General features: G+C 38.5%; 1 protein-coding gene across 1 annotated transcript in view; it reads right to left on the bottom strand.

Moving 5' to 3' along the window:
- Positions 1–18,968, bottom strand: part of Myo3b (myosin IIIB) — a 239,322-nt gene that overhangs the window by 38,712 nt on the left and 181,642 nt on the right. The window contains exon 22 of the mRNA XM_013027381.1: positions 6,411–6,490. Coding sequence (XP_012882835.1) covers positions 6,411–6,490 — 80 coding nt within the window. The remainder of the gene's footprint in view (positions 1–6,410; positions 6,491–18,968) is intronic.

The following is an 18,968-nucleotide window of genomic DNA, read 5'->3' as shown; positions in this document are numbered from 1 at the left end:
AGATAATGTCCAGCTAAAGCCAGATCTCTTAAACTATTCACACCTTTGCCTCCTCTGCCTAATACTTCCACATGCTCACATCTGAACCAGAAACTGCCTGAAGATGAACTAAGGTACCTTTTTTGTGTGGTATCATGCTGTGTAAGCTCTTCCTTTACCATGTTTCTTTCCTAATAAACTTTTCTATCACATGTACGGCATGCATTCTTGCCTGAATTATTTTTATATTAGACCCAAGAATCAGGGTTTATTAGCTGTACTAAATTTCTGGTAACAAAATCACCGTACTATACCAAATACTTTGCCCTCATCATGTCATTACATTCTCAAAAATGATATTGTCAGAGAAATACGATTCCCATTGTACATAGGAAAAAGTTGAAGCTCCGAGACTTTAGTTTCCTGGAGTCTTGCTACCAGAATACGGTTGTGCCCAGATCTGATTCCTAAGTCTTACTTAACCACTACACACTGCCACCCTATGTGGTTTGGTATAACTTATAAAATCAAAGTCTGAAAGCCCAGTATTATTAAAAAGGCTTTGCCTCATCTGTCAACTGAATTTACTGTAGGATAAAGAGAATCCAAAGCATTTCATAAACCACCCAGCTCTCAGCAGTAAATGCAAAACCAGGGAATCTTCTCCTAGTCTTGGTGGGCGAGTGCTTGCTATCTGCATACTAAAACCTCAAAAGTGCTTTTATTTATTATCATCCTGCCAGGACCTTTTGTCAGGAATTTTTACTGCTTTCAAGTGACAGACACATCCATCCTTTAGGTAGAAAAGGGCTTGTCAGGATCACCCAGTCCCAGAAGCCTCTGGGGCACTAAGTGGGAAAGCATTTGACCAACCAGTCCACGAAATGCTGCTCTGTGCACTGGAGCCTTTGGGATTCAGGACATGCCACCCCAGACAAGGCACTTAACCTTTGAGAAAACAGCAGAAGAGGGAGCACCCTTTCTTCCTTCCATCCTCTGAAGAGACAATACCATAGGAGGGTCCTCTCTGATCTCCTTTTCTCATAAAAGCCTTCATACCGGAAGGAAGGAATGTCATAAGAGGGTACCAAAAAGGACCCAGCTCATCAAATCAGATCTAATTATACTTCTATATAAAAGCCCACAAAAATACACAGATTTCCTTATTTCTTTGTGGCTCTTTCGCTGTAGCTCCTGTTTGGGTAACACTTGCACTAAACAAAAGTGCATATTCTTGGATATTACCTTTAGTTTTTTATAATGTGTATGCTATTTATTTTCTTGTTCATCCTTCCTGTTGTTGGAGGAATTGAGCTGTGAATCTTATGATAGGTGGCAAAATGATGGTTCTTCTTTTCCTGTACTGAGCTCCACTTCATCCCGGGGCAAACTTCATCTTGGACAAGGCAGAGATTGATGAAAGTGTTGTTGGCTTTCTTTGCCAGGCTCATTTGTATTTTTGGATGCCCCAATTAGAGCATTTGACTTATCTCCTAAGTGAAAATAAATCTTCTGGTCATTTTCACCTTATGCATACACATGATTAGTTTAGTTTCATAGTATGTATGCCACAAAATAGAAGACATTTCCCAGTGGACAGAGCCTGAACAGTAGGAGCTGGTGCAGGAAATACAGTAACACTGCTGGATGCCAAGTGTGGAAGGTAGGGTCCTGGCAGGGGCTGGCCATCAAAACTCAGCCCTAGGGGGAGGGAAGGGATAATAGTAGAAAAAGGAGGGGGTGACAAGAAATGTACTCATTACCTTACTCATGTGACTGTAACCCCTCTCTACAGCCTCTTTACAATAAAATAATATTTAAAAACTCAGCCCTAGGAAAGCAGTGTGTGTGGAATAGTGGGGTAGGCCCTACCCTGACAATGAAGACTACCTAATCTTGAATCTTCTTGTGTTATGGTATCTGGTTGAAGCCATACCCCCAGAGAACTCACTACATTTCCATTATTTGTGAATTTACCTACATGTTAGAATTTATTTGTAACCCCAAAGTCAAGAGTCCCAGGGATCATTCACAGATGTGTGCCAAGAAGTGACCATTTTGTTGGGTGAGAGGGGAGGTTCAGATGGTAGCTAGCCAGCCCCTGAGCAAAAGCAAGCATCAAATAGCAAGTTTCAGTCCTGGTCTCAGACAATCTTTTTTAAATGAACATTTTGAAAACCCTGATGCATAAATTTCCAGCTGAAATCAAACAGGGTGACGCTTAGCCTTTTTTTTTTCAGCTGTCATACTATAAACAAGTGCCTGTTTTCCAGGTCTAGGGAAGTGCTTCATTTTTTTCTTGTTGTTTTTTTTGGGGGGGGTTGTTGTTTGTTTTTAGTTTTTTTATTTTTATTTTCAAGGTGATGTACAGAGGGGTTACAGTTACAAGTAAGGTAGGGAGTACATTACTTGTCCAACTTGTTACCCCTTCCTTCATTTTTCAGGTAAACATTTATACAATACCCCAAATCAAATGCAGTGACAACAGGGGATAAAGCATAGCGGGGAAAGACACAAAATAAAAAAGAAATCACATAGTACACTAAAAACAACAACAACAACAAAGAAAAACCTCATTTTTTTGCATTTATACACATTTTGTTGGTTATTTTTAAATGACCCCCAAATAAGATGCTGCAGGGCTGTGTAATGTTGTAAGCGCAGGAAAGTTGTCATGTCCCTCACAGAGAAAACAAGGGTTCCCATAGCTTTACTCAGGCTTGAATTCTTTATAGTTGGCCATGAGTTCAATGAGACAAATGCTGCAATTGAAGTAAAAACATGAAACATAACTACTTATAAGAAAAATATTTGGTGCTGGTGGTTTATGCCTATAATCCTAGCTATTCTGGAGGCTGAGATCTGAGGATTGCAGTTTGAAGCCAGGCTGGGCAGAAAAGTCATGAGACTCTTATCTCCAATTAACTATCCCCAAAACACCAGAAGTGGAGCTGTGGCTCAAGTATAGAATTCTAGCCTTGAGAAAAACATATCAAGGACAGTGCCTAGGTCCTGAGTTCAAGACCAAGACCAGCAAAAAATAAGAAAAATAAAAAATTTTGGAGTTGGTGGTTGAGCACCACCCCTCCCCCAAAATCATAATTAGAATTAGCTTTTCCATATTTTATTCCACATTGTTCCCTTAATAGTTATTTTAAAAGTTAATAGGTTTTATTTCAATATTAGTTAATATTTTACTGTTTCACATTGTTCTATGAAATTAATTTCATTTCAATTGGATTTACGTCTCATTTGTTATCTTGCTAGTTTGTCTTCCTTAGCTTTAGATATATGCACATGCTTTGACATTTCAGTGGCAAGCTCCCTTTGAGGAAAGGACTCTTGGTCCATGGTCACCTCCTATGCTGAATCACTTCATAGCTATGTCTGCTGGCTCTCTAACTCTCCTCTTAGAGATGTATATGTGACCAAGAAATCTTAATGCTGAGTATATATTTAGTCCCTGAAGCCTCTTTAAAGCCAACAAACATTTGACAGGTACAGAATTTCCCTATTTTCACTATTTTGTGCAGGATGTTTGAGAGGAAGAATCCAACATAAATCATTAATATTTAATATATATCTTTCAAAAAAACTGGGTGCCAGTGGCTCACACATGTAATCCTAGCTATTCAGGAGGCTGAAGTCTGAGGATTGCAGTTAGAAACCATCCCAGGTATATTTTAGATATGAGACCCTTGTCCATTGTATGGCTAGTGAAGATCTTCTCCCAATCTGTGGGCATTCTATTGATCTTGCTAGCTATGTCCTTGGCCATGCAGAAGCTCTGCAATTTCATGCAATCCCATTTGTCCAACCTTTCTTTCACTTGTTGTGTTTCTGGGTCTCTATTAAGAAAATTTTGGCCTGTGCAAGGAGACCTAGGGTTTCTCCTATTCCACCCTGTAATGTTTTCAGAGTGTCTACTTTGACTCTGAGGTCTTTGATCCATTTGGAGTTGATTCTGGTGCAGGGTGATATATAAGGATCTAGCTTTAGTTTTCTACGTTAGGTGAAATGAACCCCAAGATAAGGATTCAAATGTTTTTTCTTTCATGGGATTGTTTCCAATATATTTATAAGATGATTTCTTTGTAGCTTTGTATGTACCTCCCCCATGGTATAAGCCCTGCTTTCACTGTATTTGATGTTGATATAATTGTGGAGGGGCAGGGAAAAAACCAAATTGTTTAAATAGGGATACAGTTGGACCCATTACAATAATGAGATGTACAAGGCATTATGTCAAAAAATGAACTTTACAACTTTGGTGGGGTGGGGGGAGGTGGTGGTAAGGGGGTGTGGGGGTGGAGGGGTGGAGAGGGGAAGGAAAGGTATGGGGAAACAAAGGAGGAGGCAACAATGCTTGATAAGAAATGTATTCACTATCTTGCCCATGTAATCGTAACCCCTCTGTATGGTATTTTGATAATTAAAATAAAATAAAATAAAAAATATAAGCCATCCCAGACAGGAAAGTATTAAACTGTTATCTTCAATTAACACAAAAAAAAGAAAAAAAAGGAAGGAAGGAAGGAAGAGGGCTGGAAGTAGAGCTGTGTCTCAAGTGGTAGACCATTAGCCATAAGCAAAAACACTCAGGGACAGTGCCTAGTTCCCAAGTTCAAGCCCTAGGACAAGCATTAACAAAAATGAAAGAAAGAAAATTCAAAGACACTGTGAATTAAGTGTCTTTAAATAAGAACATATATCTGACATATGGACTGGTTGACTCTGGGTTGAGTTTTGCAGGAACCTAATATTGTTTTGCCACTAGAAGCCATGTTTTACTGATTGCAATAATTCTATAGACCTAAGATTCTAACTGAACAAACTCTCGCAAACAATAAGAACCAATGAAATGAATGAAAACAAAATGCATATGTAAGATCAAGAGGTTCTCAGAACTGCTAAAAAGTGCCACGGAACTCTCTTATAGGAACTCAAGGAAATCCATTGGTAAATAGTCCTAAAGTCTTGTCACAAAGTAGCAAGAACGGTATTCAAACAGATCATACTAGCTATGTGCTAGAAAAACTACTATTAGTTCAAATCTTTTGAATTCCTACCACCTGCAAGCAAATCTATTCTCAAGAAAAGTATACATAAATATTTACATCTCTGTTAATGTTGGGTAATTCTCAAAGGCATTTTAGGAAGCCAAACTTTGTTAACTTTGTTAAATAGTCTATGCAAACAAAATATAAGAAAAGCTAGAGATGTGACCTTTTTATTACTCCAGTACCCCAGATAAGTGTTTTTCATGGTAGCACATAGACTTTCCTTATCATATTTGGGGGCTATCTCCCTAGATCTACCTAGAGAGATATCTGATCTATAAATACCATGCATTAAACCCTGTATACTCTCTGCATTTTCTTATGCATATAAACTTATAATAAAGGTTAACTCATAAATTGGGCACCGTAACAAATTAACGAACACAATGAAAAATAAGACAATTACAACAATCTACTGTAATCAAGATGCTAATCTTACTTTTTCATTTAAAGGAAGCACTTTAGCTTCTGTCTCTGGCATATCCAAATTTCTAGCATCACTACTCTTAGGTTGGGGGCCATTCTTAAGTAAAATAAGGATTACGTGAACATAAGCACTGTAAACTCATGGCAGGTGATCTGATAACTGACATAGGTATTACTCCAGGACTCATGGGTGGGTGCATGGGGTTCTCAAGGTGGATACACTGGTCCAAGCAATGATTCACATCCTGGGCAGGACCGAGAGGGCTGGCAGGAGATTTTACTGTGTCATTGTGTATGGCACATTATGTAAAATTCATGAATTATTTATGTATAAATTTTTCATTTGATATTTTTGGACCATAGTCAATGTAGGTAACTGAACTTATTGAAAACTAAACCACAGAAAAGAGGGGGATGGCTGTATATAAAGTAAACATCAGTCAAGCGATCTTCAAGATGCTGGCTAGATTAGCAAAAAGAGAAGGACATCTAAAAATCTTTTTTACAGGTGGATATTTATGAATCCTTCCAACATGGCTTCTGCGCAGACAACTGTACAACTCATTTTTTTAAGAGGCCAGAACTGAGAAGTAGGAAATCATTTCTTTTCTTCCTGCTGACTCCATTTAGTCTAGGAATCCTCCTCTGCAGGTTGATGATAGCCTCAAGGAAACGTGCTTTATTTCTTCCTAAATGGACTATGTTTCTTTCTAAGTTGTCCTAAGTTTCTTCATCTTATGAAGTATTTGGGGGATTGTAAGGATTATAAGGTTTCCTTGATATTGTTCAAATTCCCGAACTCCTAATTTCCTAGATGCCTTCAGATCCTTTGCCAGACCACTCAGGCTGATGAAGGGAACTAATGCTGACCATAATCTGGAAGACAAGAGCTGCTCCCTTGCTCCCTCATCTCTACATCATCATTGGTGCAAACCTGTGACTCACCTTGGCTTTCCCAGCACTGAAATGTGGAGGCAAAGATCTTGAAGCTGCTGTTACCTTGGCTCTTGTCTGGGCCAAATTACCTGAGCAAAAAAGACAAAGAACTTAAATTGAAGGGTAAGTTAAAGTAATTAGATCGTGAGTGATTTTTCCCCTTTATGCCCCAGTATTTTAAGAATTTTTAAAAAAATGATTTACTCTGAATTTGAAAAATTTTGAAATTCAATTACATAAATTATAATAATTCTTTTAAAATCAAAGACAAGTGTTACCACCTTCTATGAGCATTAAAAAAATATCAAAAAGTAACTAATTCACTCAACAAATCAGGAATGGAAAGAAATTACCTCAGCAGGATAAGAGCTATACATGACATACCTAACACCACACTCAGCTCTTCCTCTAAGACCGGAAAGAGGCAAAGGATGTACATACTCACCACTTCTATTAAGCATATTGGAAGTTCTGATCATTCAGATCAGAAAGGAATAAGTAATTTAAATAAGATTATATCTGCTCACAGATGACATGACCATATAGACAATCCTAAAGATCTACATTTAAAAATTACTGTCATGACCAGGTGTCAGTGGCTCATACCTGTAATCCTAGCTACTCAGGAGGCTGAGATCTGAGGATCACCATTCAAAGCCAGCCCAGGCAGGAAAGGCCATGAAACTCCTATCTCCAATAAATCACCAGAAAACTGGAAATGGCGCTGTGGCTCAAGTGATAGAGCACTCATCTTGAGCTGAAGAGCTGAGGGACAGCGTTCAGTCCCAGAGTTCAAGCACCCTGACCACCACCAACAACAACAATGAAACACTGTCATGGGGTTGGAGGCATGGCTAAATTGGTAGAGCACTAGCTCATGTGCAAAAGGTTTGGTCATCTCAGACAAAAAAAAAAAAAGGGAAGGAAGGAGGGAAGGAAGAAAGGGAGGGAGGGAAAAATTATTGTCAGAAGTAATAAATGAATTGAGACAAGCTGCAGTGTCAATTAGATACAAGCTAGTAAAAAAAGCCAGCAGGGAGTTGCTGCCTAACAACTTGCAGATGGCAGGATAAGCTGACAACTCAAAACCTGCCTGACAAGGACAAGGGAGAAGGGAGCTACAAAAGAATGAGAAAATAAGGACAAGAGAGTATGGAAATGAGGACTGGACAGTCTCCTAACAGAAAGGAGAGTCACCAATCAGAAAGCCACCTGATTCTCACTATTTAATCCAAAGCCAAGCTCTGAAATGAAGAAGATGGCTGAAGATTGCCAAGAGAAGAGACAGAGGCTGAATTTCCAGCTTTTGATGGTATGTCTATGGCACGCACTCTCTCAGGCATTTCTCTATTATCTTTACTTATGTTTGTGTCTTGCCTGAATTCTATTGCCAGACCTATGAACCGAGGTTGTCTAGTTGCTCTAAACTTTCTGGTAAGATATTTGATGCATTGGCTCAGAAATTAGAAAATAAATGTCTTTTCTGACCTGGACTTATTGAATCATTACACCAGCATGCATATTAACATACAAAAGTCAGTAATATTATGCTGGGCACCAGGGGCTCATACCTTCAACCTTAGCAACTTAAGAGGCTGAGATCTGGGGATCCCAATTCAAAGCCAACCTGGGCACAAAAGTCCCAGTGAGACTCTTATCTACCAAAAATGCCAGAAGTGGAGCTGTGCCACAATAAGGCCCTGAATCAAGCATCAGGACTGACACCCCCCCAAAAAAGAGTTACATTGTAATTCACTAATAAGGAATTATCTGAAAAAGAAATTAAGGGAAAATTCCATTCATAATGATAGCATAAAGAATGAAAGACTCTGGAATAATTTTAATCAAGAAGGTTTTTTTAAAATCCACAAAACTTATGTACTAACAAGTGTGAGACATTACTGAAAGTGACCGAAGACGATACAAATAAATGAAAGGACATCAAAGCTAATGGACCAGGAGACTTAAAATTGAATTTTTTTTAATTAAAAATTTGAATAGTATCCAAACTATTGATCTACAACTCAATACAATCTGCATAAAAATCCCAAAGGCATATTTTGCAAAAACAAGAAAAAAAGTCCTAAAATCCATTTGGAACCAGAAAATTGCCAAAACAATCTTGAGAAAGAACCAACCTGGAAGCTTCATATTTTCAGACTTAAAACATATTGCAGCTGGGCACTGGTGCTCACGCCTGTAATCCTAGCTACTCAGGAGGCTGAGATCTGAGGATCATGGTTCAAAGCTAGCCTGGGCAGGAAAGTCTGTGAGACTCTTATCCCCAATAAACCACTAGAAAACCGGAAGTGGCACTGTGACTCAAGCAGTAGAGCACTTGCCTTGAGCTGACGAGTGAAGGGACAGTGCCCAGGCCCAGAGTTCAAGCCCATGACCGACTCCAAACAAGAACAACAAAAAACATATTATAGTCATATGCAGTCATATTCAATATACACTAAGTAAAAACTGAACTACATAATTTAAGGGTACAGATGGGGGGAGAATAAGAGGAGAGAACAATGGATTGATTAAGATAGGTTATACTCCTAACCTGACTTCAGGAATTGCAACCTCTTTATACAACTATTCAACAATAATTTTTTTAAATATTACAAAGATACAGTAACTGAAACAGCATGGTTTTAGCATAAAGGTGGAAGTAAAGACTAATGAAATAAAACTGGGCTCAGAATAAACCTACTATATATGACCAAATGATCCTTGACCAGGGTGCTGAACCTACCCACTGCAGAACACAAATAGTAATAGGAAACAAATAGCATTAGAAACAAATAGTATTAGTAAAAATGAAATTTAATCCTTATCTTACTCTATATACAAAAATCAATTCAAAATAGTTAAAGATGCAGATGTACGACATGTGGCTATAAAACTCCTAGAAGAAACATTTTATAACATTAGTCTTACAACATTTTGGGGGACAAGATACTAAAAGCACAAAACAGACAACAATTTTTTTCAACAAAACCAAAATAGACAAGAGAGTATGCAAAATGAATAGTTTTTGTGTGGCAAAGGAAACCACCAAGAGAACAAAGAGAAAACCTGTATGGTAAGAGAAGCTCTTGCTAACCATATATCTGATAAAAAGACATAAGGAACTCTGTAATCAATCGCATGAGATAAACAGTAACAAAAGCATCCAATTAAAATATGGTCAAAGTGCTGGAATAGACATTCCAAGAAGGCATACACATCTCTAACAGGCATGTGTTGAAATATTATTTGGCTTTAGGAAAGGAAAACTTGTTATCTATCACAACAAATGGATGAATCTGAATGCTATTATGCTAAATGAAATAAGACAGTCACTGACCCACAAATGTTCCATGATTCCACTTATATGAGGTTTCAAACTCAGAAGGTAAGGATAGAATGGTAGTGACCAGGGTCCGGGTTGGATGGGAGTAGGAAGCTTCTGTGTGGAGAGTATTTAGTGTCAGTCATGCAATATTGCACCAACAATGTACATAGAGTGAAGGTTTCTGTATTGTGCAGTTAAAAATGTATCGAGAAGAGGTAGGTTTCAAGTTACATATTTTTCTACAAAAAAAAATAGGGTACTGCAAGTCACTGGAAGAGATTAAACAAGAAAGAAAAAAATGTTGAAGAGAGTTTTGCTGAGAAAGTTGAACAGCAGAGAACCCCACTGTGAGGACTGAGAAGCTGAAAAGATTAAGACACAGGATCTTGTACTAGAAAAAAAATCTATCTTTACCTCTAGTCACCCAGGTTAACAGAAGAACAAGAGAGAAGGATGTATGTTAATTAAGTTAAGCTTTCTATAATATGGGAGCCTTCCTAAGAAAATGAAATGGAGAAGAGAAATATGATAGGAAAAAGAATATGATCTAGTGGCACAGCTTGAGCATTGCTAATTTGAAACTCCCAAAAGCTCCAAAATCTGAAAATGTTGAGAGCCTCTGTGATGCCACCCCCACCCCACTGAACCTTGTTTCAGGCAAAAACATTTTTGTAGCATTACTATTTTGGGTGTTAGCGACTGAACACAGATCCTTGCACGTGATGAGATAAGTTCTACCACTGAATTAGGCCCTAGCCCCATGCACAAAAGTTACTTGAAATATTATACAAAATAAGGAATGGGTTATAGCTCAAAAGTAGAGTACTTGTTAGGTCCTGGATTTAATCCCCAGCAACACACACTATCTATCTATCTATCTATCTATCTATCTATCTATCTATCTATCTATCTGTCTGTCTGTCTGTCTGTCTGTCTGTCTGTCTGTCTGTCTGTCTGTCTATCATCTGCCTTTGTACCTATCAATCATCTATCTTATGTAAGAATGTATGTATGTATATACACATATGTGTGTGAATATATGTATATAAGGAAGAGAAAGAGAATATGAGATTACCTTCAGAATGGATACTAAATAGGGTGTGCATGAAACAAATTTGTCTTTAGACTTAGGTCCCATTCTCAAGATAACTACTTAGTACATGCAAATATTATCAAATCTGAAAGGCCCAAAATCAGTAACACTTCTGGTCCCAAGTATTCTGTACAAGGGTCTCTCAGCCTGTATTATTATGGTGAAGATAATGGTTTGCTGTGAATAATTCAATAGGTCTCAAAGCAGAGAGTAAAAGGCAAGAGACTAGGAAATTTTCACCAATTAATTCTCTTTGTGAGCAACCAAATCACCCAAGAAAAGAAGAGGGAGAAGAAGGAGTGGGGAGAGAGGGATGACTGACAGGCAAACCACTCTCAATCCTGCTGCTTTTCTGTCTTTGAAGGCTCAGCCTGGCTTCTCAAACTCCCCCCTCCCCTCCTGATTTACCCTCCCACACTTCACCAAACCAAGTGTGTAAAGAGAGGTGTTTGCATTTTTACCTATACTGTCATTTGGTTCTATAGCAATTTTTTTTAAGTTGTCAATGAAAAGAAGTGTTATAATTTGTATATATGCAAGATGCTCAAGATTTCAAAGTTTTAGTAAGTGTAGCACAAAGATGTCCAAATGTTTCCTCTGGTGATATCTTCAGAGGCTAAAGTGTGATTAATAGCCCAGAAAGAACCCTTTGAAGCAGGATTGGTGACATCAAAGTCGTAATCCAGGGGTGGCAGGAGCTTTGGAAGGAGGGGGAAGCATTTTCACACATTTCAAAGGATTTACAGCGTGAATAAACAATAGACCTGCAGATGTGCCACACACACACACACACACACACACACACACACACACACACACACACACACACCTTTCAGAAATGTAACCTAGAAGTTTCCATTTTAATTTAAATGTAAATACAGTGTTCACACTCCTTTCAAATGGTAAGCATCCACTGAGCTTCACCCAGCAGCCTCTTCCTGCCCAGCTTCCCTGCCTTACCCCACAGCCCTTGGGCTCTTGTGTCCAAAAAGCTCTCTGTGGTGGCATCTGGTGCAATTCCTATCCTCCTTGGGAACTAGGTTAAAGGAGTCACAGGAAATGGAGCTAGCAAGGCACCCACACATTTCCCTGATTTCAGCTGAAAGGGAAAGAGACAGGAGGTCTGAAGACAGGGCTAGAACTTTCACCTCTTGGATGTCATCTTCAGTTTCTTCTGAATAATTGGCCCAACAATGGAATTCTATGCCTCCATCAGAAAGAATGACATTGCCCCATTTGGTAGGACATGGAAAGACTTGGAAAAAAATTATATTAAGTGAAGTAAGCCAGGCCCAAAGAAACATAGGTCCCATGGTTTCCCTTATTTGCAATATCTAGTATATGTATGAGTCAAGGAGAAAAGGTCAGATAAGTTGATGTTAGGGAAATCTTGCCCATGTAATTGTAAACTCTCTGTACAGTATTTTCACAATAAAAAAAAGTCAAAAGAAAACAAAAAAGAATTGGTCCAAATCATAGGTGGATATTTTAGAGACTCAAGTATAGACTTGAATCTCCCTCTGCTGCCCTCTCGGGGTTTGCAGGATTTGTTGCAGGGCACTTGGACATTTCTTGTGACATCCTTTGGTTTTAATTTTCCTTCCAAACACAAGCAATAAGCCAATAAACAGATGCATAATTGCAAAGCAATGTAAAAAAAATAAAAGCTGTCTGAGTTTAATGGTTACAACATAAGGAGCTATAAGCAAAAAATCAAACACTTCAGTTCATATAACAAGATCAAGTCATCTAAGCCAGAGAATTAAGATCCTGTATTCAGTCAGCTTGGATACCAAAGATGGAAACCACAAGTTACTGTGCACAGGACAATAGAATTGTGTGACTCCATCAACATGACCTCCTTTTGGGAAACACCTGCCAAAGCAAATGGCGACTATTCACTACAGAATCTCCTGAAAGACCCATCAACTCTTCCATGGCAAGTGTCAAGTGCCAACCACAAAGAATGTGCTATGATTCTATTCCATCAGTCCTAAACTGTTCAGGAAGCTTAGGCTGAAGGATTGTGAGTTCAAAGCCAGCCTGAACTACAAAGAGAGATAGAGTCTCAAAAACAAAAGCAACCAAGGAAACAAACAAGAAGCTACTGAGTAGAGAAGAGACATCACAGCAATTTAGAGCAGAAAGTGTTATAATAAACCTCTACATAAAATGACATGAGAAAACAGAAGATAAAAATGAGAAAAAACAAAAAACAAAATCTGCCGGGGGGCTGGTGGCTCACGCCTATAATCCTAGCTACTCAGGAGGCTGAGATCTGAGGATTGAGATTCCAAGCCAGCTAGGGCAGGAAAGATCGGTGAGACTCTTATCTCCGATAAACCACCAAAAAACTGGAAGTGACACTGTAGCTCAAGTAGTAGAGTGCTAGTCTTGAGCAAAAAAGCTCAAGGACAGTGCCCAGGCCCTGAGTTCAAGCCCCACAATGAAAGAAAGAAAGAAAGGAAGAAAGAAAGAAAGAAAGAAAGAAAGAAAGAAAGAAAGAAAGAAAGAAAGAAAGAAAGAAAGAAAGAAAGAAAGAAAGGAAGGAAGAAAGAAAGAAAGAGAGAGAGAGAGAGAAAGAAAGAGAGAGAAAGAGAGAGAAAGAGAGAGGAAGGAAGGAAGGAGAGGGGAGGAGAGAGAGAAAGGAAGAGAAAGAAAGAGAAAGGAATAGAGAGAAAGAGAAAAGAAGAAAGGAAGAGAGAAAGAGAAACAAAAGAAGAAACAAAGAAAGAGAAGAAAGGCAGTGCCTATAGGAAATGAAACTGGTGATGTGTTTTGTTTGCCAGCATGACTCATATCTAACAATCCATACTCCCATAGGTCTAGACATCCCTATACATGCATTTCTCAGTGCGGGTAGTCAGTCCAGAATTTAGGATTTTTTTTTCTAATTTATAAAATTCTAGTGTTCAGAAAGGCCTCTTTCTCTTCCATTGAACCTTATATGTGCCATGTGTTGAAGAATAAAGTTAAAGTAACTTTTATTTCTTAAGTATAGACATTGATTGTCTAAGAACTTTAAAGAACATGTGATATAGTATTCAGGATATTTATTTTGAAAAATCTCTCTAAACAAGTTTTATTCTACAGACATTGGATACAATTATTGTGGGTTTTTTCCCTTAAAAAGAACAGCACCTATTAAAATAAAGGCCAGCAAGGATTACTTATCTGATGAAGGAATTCTACAAATATCACAACTCTGTGGATTCCAGGGGCTGCAGCTAGTCAATACACCTGTGTCTTCATCCTTTCAAGTCAAAGCAAGTATGTTTTGATTAAAAACTGCTGTTGGTATTAATTTCCAGAAATAGAGGAATGACTTGGAGTTACAAGCTCCTTGAAGGTAGACACTAAGTATTCCTATTCCCAAGAATTAATTCAAAGGCTATTTCCTGAACATCTGATGTTAGAATTGCAAAGTGCTCTACATACAGCAAACATTAGAAAGCTTTCTAAGACAACACAATGTATCAGAACAACACACCAGACTGTGACTACCCTTTTCTACTAAAGGTGAATGGCTCTACCTTCTCTTGACAAACGTGGTATCAGACTCTTCGCTTGAAGACAATATATAGCTTATCATACTGAGCAAATAAGCAACTGACTATGAACCATGAGTAATAACCCCAAATGTAATAAACTTCTGATTTAAGTATTTCTGGAGAATGTCTCATCAAAGTCAAAGATGTCTTTAGTGATGAATGCAACTCTGAAAACTATACACAGAGCTAATTAACATAAAGCCTTTCACTCCAAATTGGATTCTAAGCTCCTTGGGGGCATGTACTAAATCTGTTCTTTCCAATATACATTTACTGCTTAACACTATATACCTGCTATATAACTTATATACCTACTATATAGTAAGTGCTCAAGAAATAGGTGAATGCTGATGAGTGAATGGGCCATGTGGCACTGACTTTTTATTTAACCAGCTATCCAGAGCCCTCTGCTGTAGGCCATAACTCATGTCATTTCCCTCCACATGCCTTGCTCTTAGTTGGGTCCTGACCATGCCATGATCTTTTTCCTATTATGGACTCTGATCAAGCTATTTGATGCCTGGATTGCAGAAAAACAGTGGTTAAGAATGTGATTTCTAGGGTCAAACTGCCTGGAGTTTGTCTCCGCTCTGTTGCTTGTTAGAAGACTTGGGTGACTTACATGTCTATTTAGTATCTGGGTTTCATCATCTAGACAGCTCCAGGAACATTTACTAAGCTTGGGGAATAAACTGTCTCTGTTAAATTTATCATTAACACCAAGTATCATTAATACAGTGGCAGGAGAGACACTGATAACCATGCTGCAAGGGGTTTGATGGGAGCCAGGAGAAGCTTCTAGAAGTGCTGGTTAGTCAATGAGGTCTGGTTGAAGTTAAACCACTGGGCTTAACTCAGTGATCATTTTACAGCATATATTTTGAGACTGTTAAAAAGTACTGTTCATAAAGTGTTCTAGTAAAATAGTTTTACATAAGAGCCAATATTCTATTACTTAGAAACACATATGATTCTAGGCTAGGATAGCTGGATGGCTAGAGGAGAGCAAGAGAGAACCCATAGTAGTATACAATATTATCTATCTACTGCTTCATTTTTGTAACCAGAGATGAAAGAAATAAATACTGAAATCTACTTCTTTTGCTCCCTATTTGTCACTCTTCTACAGACAAGCAAATAATATTAACTATAAGTATTTACTGAGTGTTCCCATGTAGTGAAAACTATGTTAAGTGTTGAAAATAAACTACTTTATATAATCACCCTGGGAGCCATGCCAAACACCACAAAGAAAAGAAACCGAAGCTGGGTGCCGGTGGCTCATGCCTGTAATCCTAGCTATTCAGGAGACTGAGATCTGAGGATCACAGTTCAAAGCCAGCCCAGGAGGAAAGTCCATGAGACTCTTACGGCCAATAAACCACTCAGAAAACAGGAAGTGGCACAGTGGCTCAAGCGGTAGAGCATTAGCCTTGAGCTGAAGAGCTGAGGGACAGCATTCAGACACAGAGTTCAAGTCCCATGACCGACCAAAAAAAAAAAAAAGGAGACTGAGGCAAAGACTTTTCAAGCCTCACAATCAAGGTCAAAATCCAGTGCAATAGCTTCCAGAGGGCACCTCCAAGATGCCCTAATTATACTGTGACTATTTCAGGAATTTTGATATTATATTGGGCAGACTGCTGAGTGATGAATGGGGTTGCTGCCTGGCCAAACTCATTAAACCCACTGATTCGAGCTGTTATCTTGGTGTTTTGGTCCTTTATACACAGAAGCAGTCAGCTGAGTAGCAGTTCCATTGATTACCCAACAATCACTGCTGCAGCTAATCATCTGGAAGAGTTGGGATGGTTTTGTTTCTGTGTTGTTGTTGTTGTTGTTTTTAAATAACTTGAACTGCTCTTGCAATGCATAAAAAAATGGAATGGCTCTACTAAAAAGGAACCTTCATAAGATTTGAGCAGCCCTCGCTCCTCCTTCAACTCTCAAGTTCAGTGGAGCAGCATTTAATTTAGTTTTTTGTACATCTCACATGTGCAAGCCAGTAAAATTCACAATTGTAACTCCACGCAGCTGTGGTTTACAGCTCTTCTGCACAACATGTCGGCACCAAAGCAAAATGATGAACTTTATAGGCTTCTAACATATGGGCCAGTCTGTTAGAAGCTGGTCTTGTGTTCTAAAGAGAAAAATACAGTTTCTATTAGCATGACTCAAATTCCTGGGGTTAAAAAAAAGGTGAAGTGTTGATCCATTTCTAAGTACAGAGATTATAACTATAATAGCTTTGTTTCTAATCTATTTGATTTAAAGTACCTGAGGTTATCACTTAGTAATGGGAGAGAATGACCTGCAAGTTCCTTTATAAAGGATTTTATAGTGGATGAGTTAATAAATTATAAGAGACTTTGAGACCTTTTCTCGAATGGGAGCTGTTGAAACCTGAACTGAAAGAACCTTCTATCTTAAATATGAACATTTTTCTTTTCTATGAATGAGAACACTACACAGAAAACCAGAATTTATTTTTCTCATATTTCTCACCATTTGAAAAGTCAAGGCTGCTGTATTTGCTGTACTTGGGAGGATCATTAAAGAAATCAAACACAATGGCCTAAATGCACATGCCAAGCACCAGTGGCCCATGCCTGTAACCCTAGCCGTTCCAGTGGCTGAGAGCTGATCAGTTTGAGACTTGCCTAAAGAAAAAATCTTCTAGACTCCATTTCTAAAACAACCATCTAAAAACCAGGCTAGAGGCATGGTTCAAGAGGTAGAATGCCAGCTGAGAACAAGAAAGCCGGTGAGATCATAAGGCCTAGAGTTCAAACTCCAGTACACAATACTTAAATGATAGATATATGGATAGATGAACACATCGATATGTAGGTGGGTAGATAGATGATAGACAGACAGACAGACAGACAGCCCATTCACTTTCATATGTAGGAGCTATGCAGGAACTATTCAAGTGTTCTGGGGAAAGACCATGAGTTTGCTTCACAGTAGGTAACTAACTTTCCCAATATTACAGCCATAATCACAACTCAATATTAAAGTTGATTTTAGTTTTTCTTTGTCTCAAGGACAGAGCAATGCCAGGCATTAGATCTATCTAGGTTAGGAAAAGAGAGGAACTCATTAAGAATAGATTCATATCTGGCTCTGGAAAGAAGTTGGAGATAAGAAAGATTCTGGACAGAAACCCTAGGCTCTGCAGTACCTTCTTGTGCTAGATCAACAGAGGCCACAGAATCCTGGTCAGCAGGTTGTTTTCACAAATCAATCTTAGAGTTTTCAAAGCCCTATGAGTACATCAGAACTCTCTTGTTTTTGCTACAATAAAGATGTCTACTGGACGTTCATAGCCACTATCTGCCTCAGTTCTGGCCATGAAAAATCTCTAGCCATCTCACATCATAGTACTCCATGAAACACTTCAGAGAAAACAAAAATTGCTCCATATAGAAAATACAGGACTCTTCTATATTTGCAAAATGAGCCATGGAAAGTGGGGAAAAATGGAACCCTATATATCCAACCTCTCTCATGCACTGAGCAAAGGTTTGAGGTTCTTGCTATACAATAAATAATTGCTTTCTTAAGAAAAATGAATCTAGAGTAGCAGTCTTCCTTACCATCTTGCTTTATTTTCTTCAGGATGACCATTTAGACGGGCACCTTATAGTTCTGCGTCTCTTTTTTTATTGGTTGTCCCAGGGTTTGAACTCAGGACCTCAAATGTGGTAGGCAAATGCTCTACCATTGGAGCTGCAGCCCTAGTCCATGCATTGGAAAACAGGAGAAAGGCACTCTTTGGGCTACAGCCGTAATAAAACAGTTTGCAAACATATGAGATGTGACTAGCCTGACCTGAAGATGCTTTCTTTTCTTTTTCCATATCTGAGGATGCTTTAAGTGTAAAGCAAATGCCAGATTCTTTTAAAATAAAAGGTATAAAAAACTAAAATACCTCAATTTTTTATTACACGCTAAAGGATAATATTCTAATATATGAGTTGAGAATATACTATTAAATGATTTCACTTATTTACTTCTACTTATTTCAAAGGAGCTTATGGGCATTCTGAAGGGTATACTTCTCTAAGATTCTCTAGGGAAACCCAACTGACAAATTTCAAACCATCATGCCCAAGACAACAGTTTGTCTAAAGACTGTTTGTGATCCTGTCTAATCCGGAGTCTTTTCCTAAGGCAAACCCACCTTGTAGATATGGAAGCTGGCCAACACTCTGAACCAAACCTGCCAAATACCTGCTCAGGTGGATCCTAGCCTGTCTGCTGACTTCCTGTCCAGTTCTCTTTGTTCCTCTACCCGACAGACTAGGAAAACTATAATTTTAAAGAAAAGGAAACATTCAATCTACTTATAGCTGAACAGATTTATATTCTCCAATTGGAGAATATAAAGCCTTTTGCAGTAGAAGGGGAGGAATGAGAATTTCAAGAGATGTTCTCCTTACTGTCCAACCACTCCCGATACTTGCCCTCATCAAGCCTCATGAAGAAAGTTAGATTCTTTTTGAAAAGGGCTAGAAACCATTGACAAGCTAAGATAAAGCCACAAGAATGTAGAGTTTCTCCTGGAGGTGTCCTTCTGTCTTTCGGATTCT

Source organism: Dipodomys ordii, unplaced genomic scaffold (assembly GCF_000151885.1).
Source record: "Dipodomys ordii isolate 6190 unplaced genomic scaffold, Dord_2.0 Scaffold5, whole genome shotgun sequence".
Taxonomy (NCBI): domain Eukaryota; kingdom Metazoa; phylum Chordata; class Mammalia; order Rodentia; family Heteromyidae; genus Dipodomys; species Dipodomys ordii.
The sequence above is the reverse complement of the archived record's forward strand: the minus strand, read 5'-3'. Positions and strand labels throughout refer to the sequence as shown.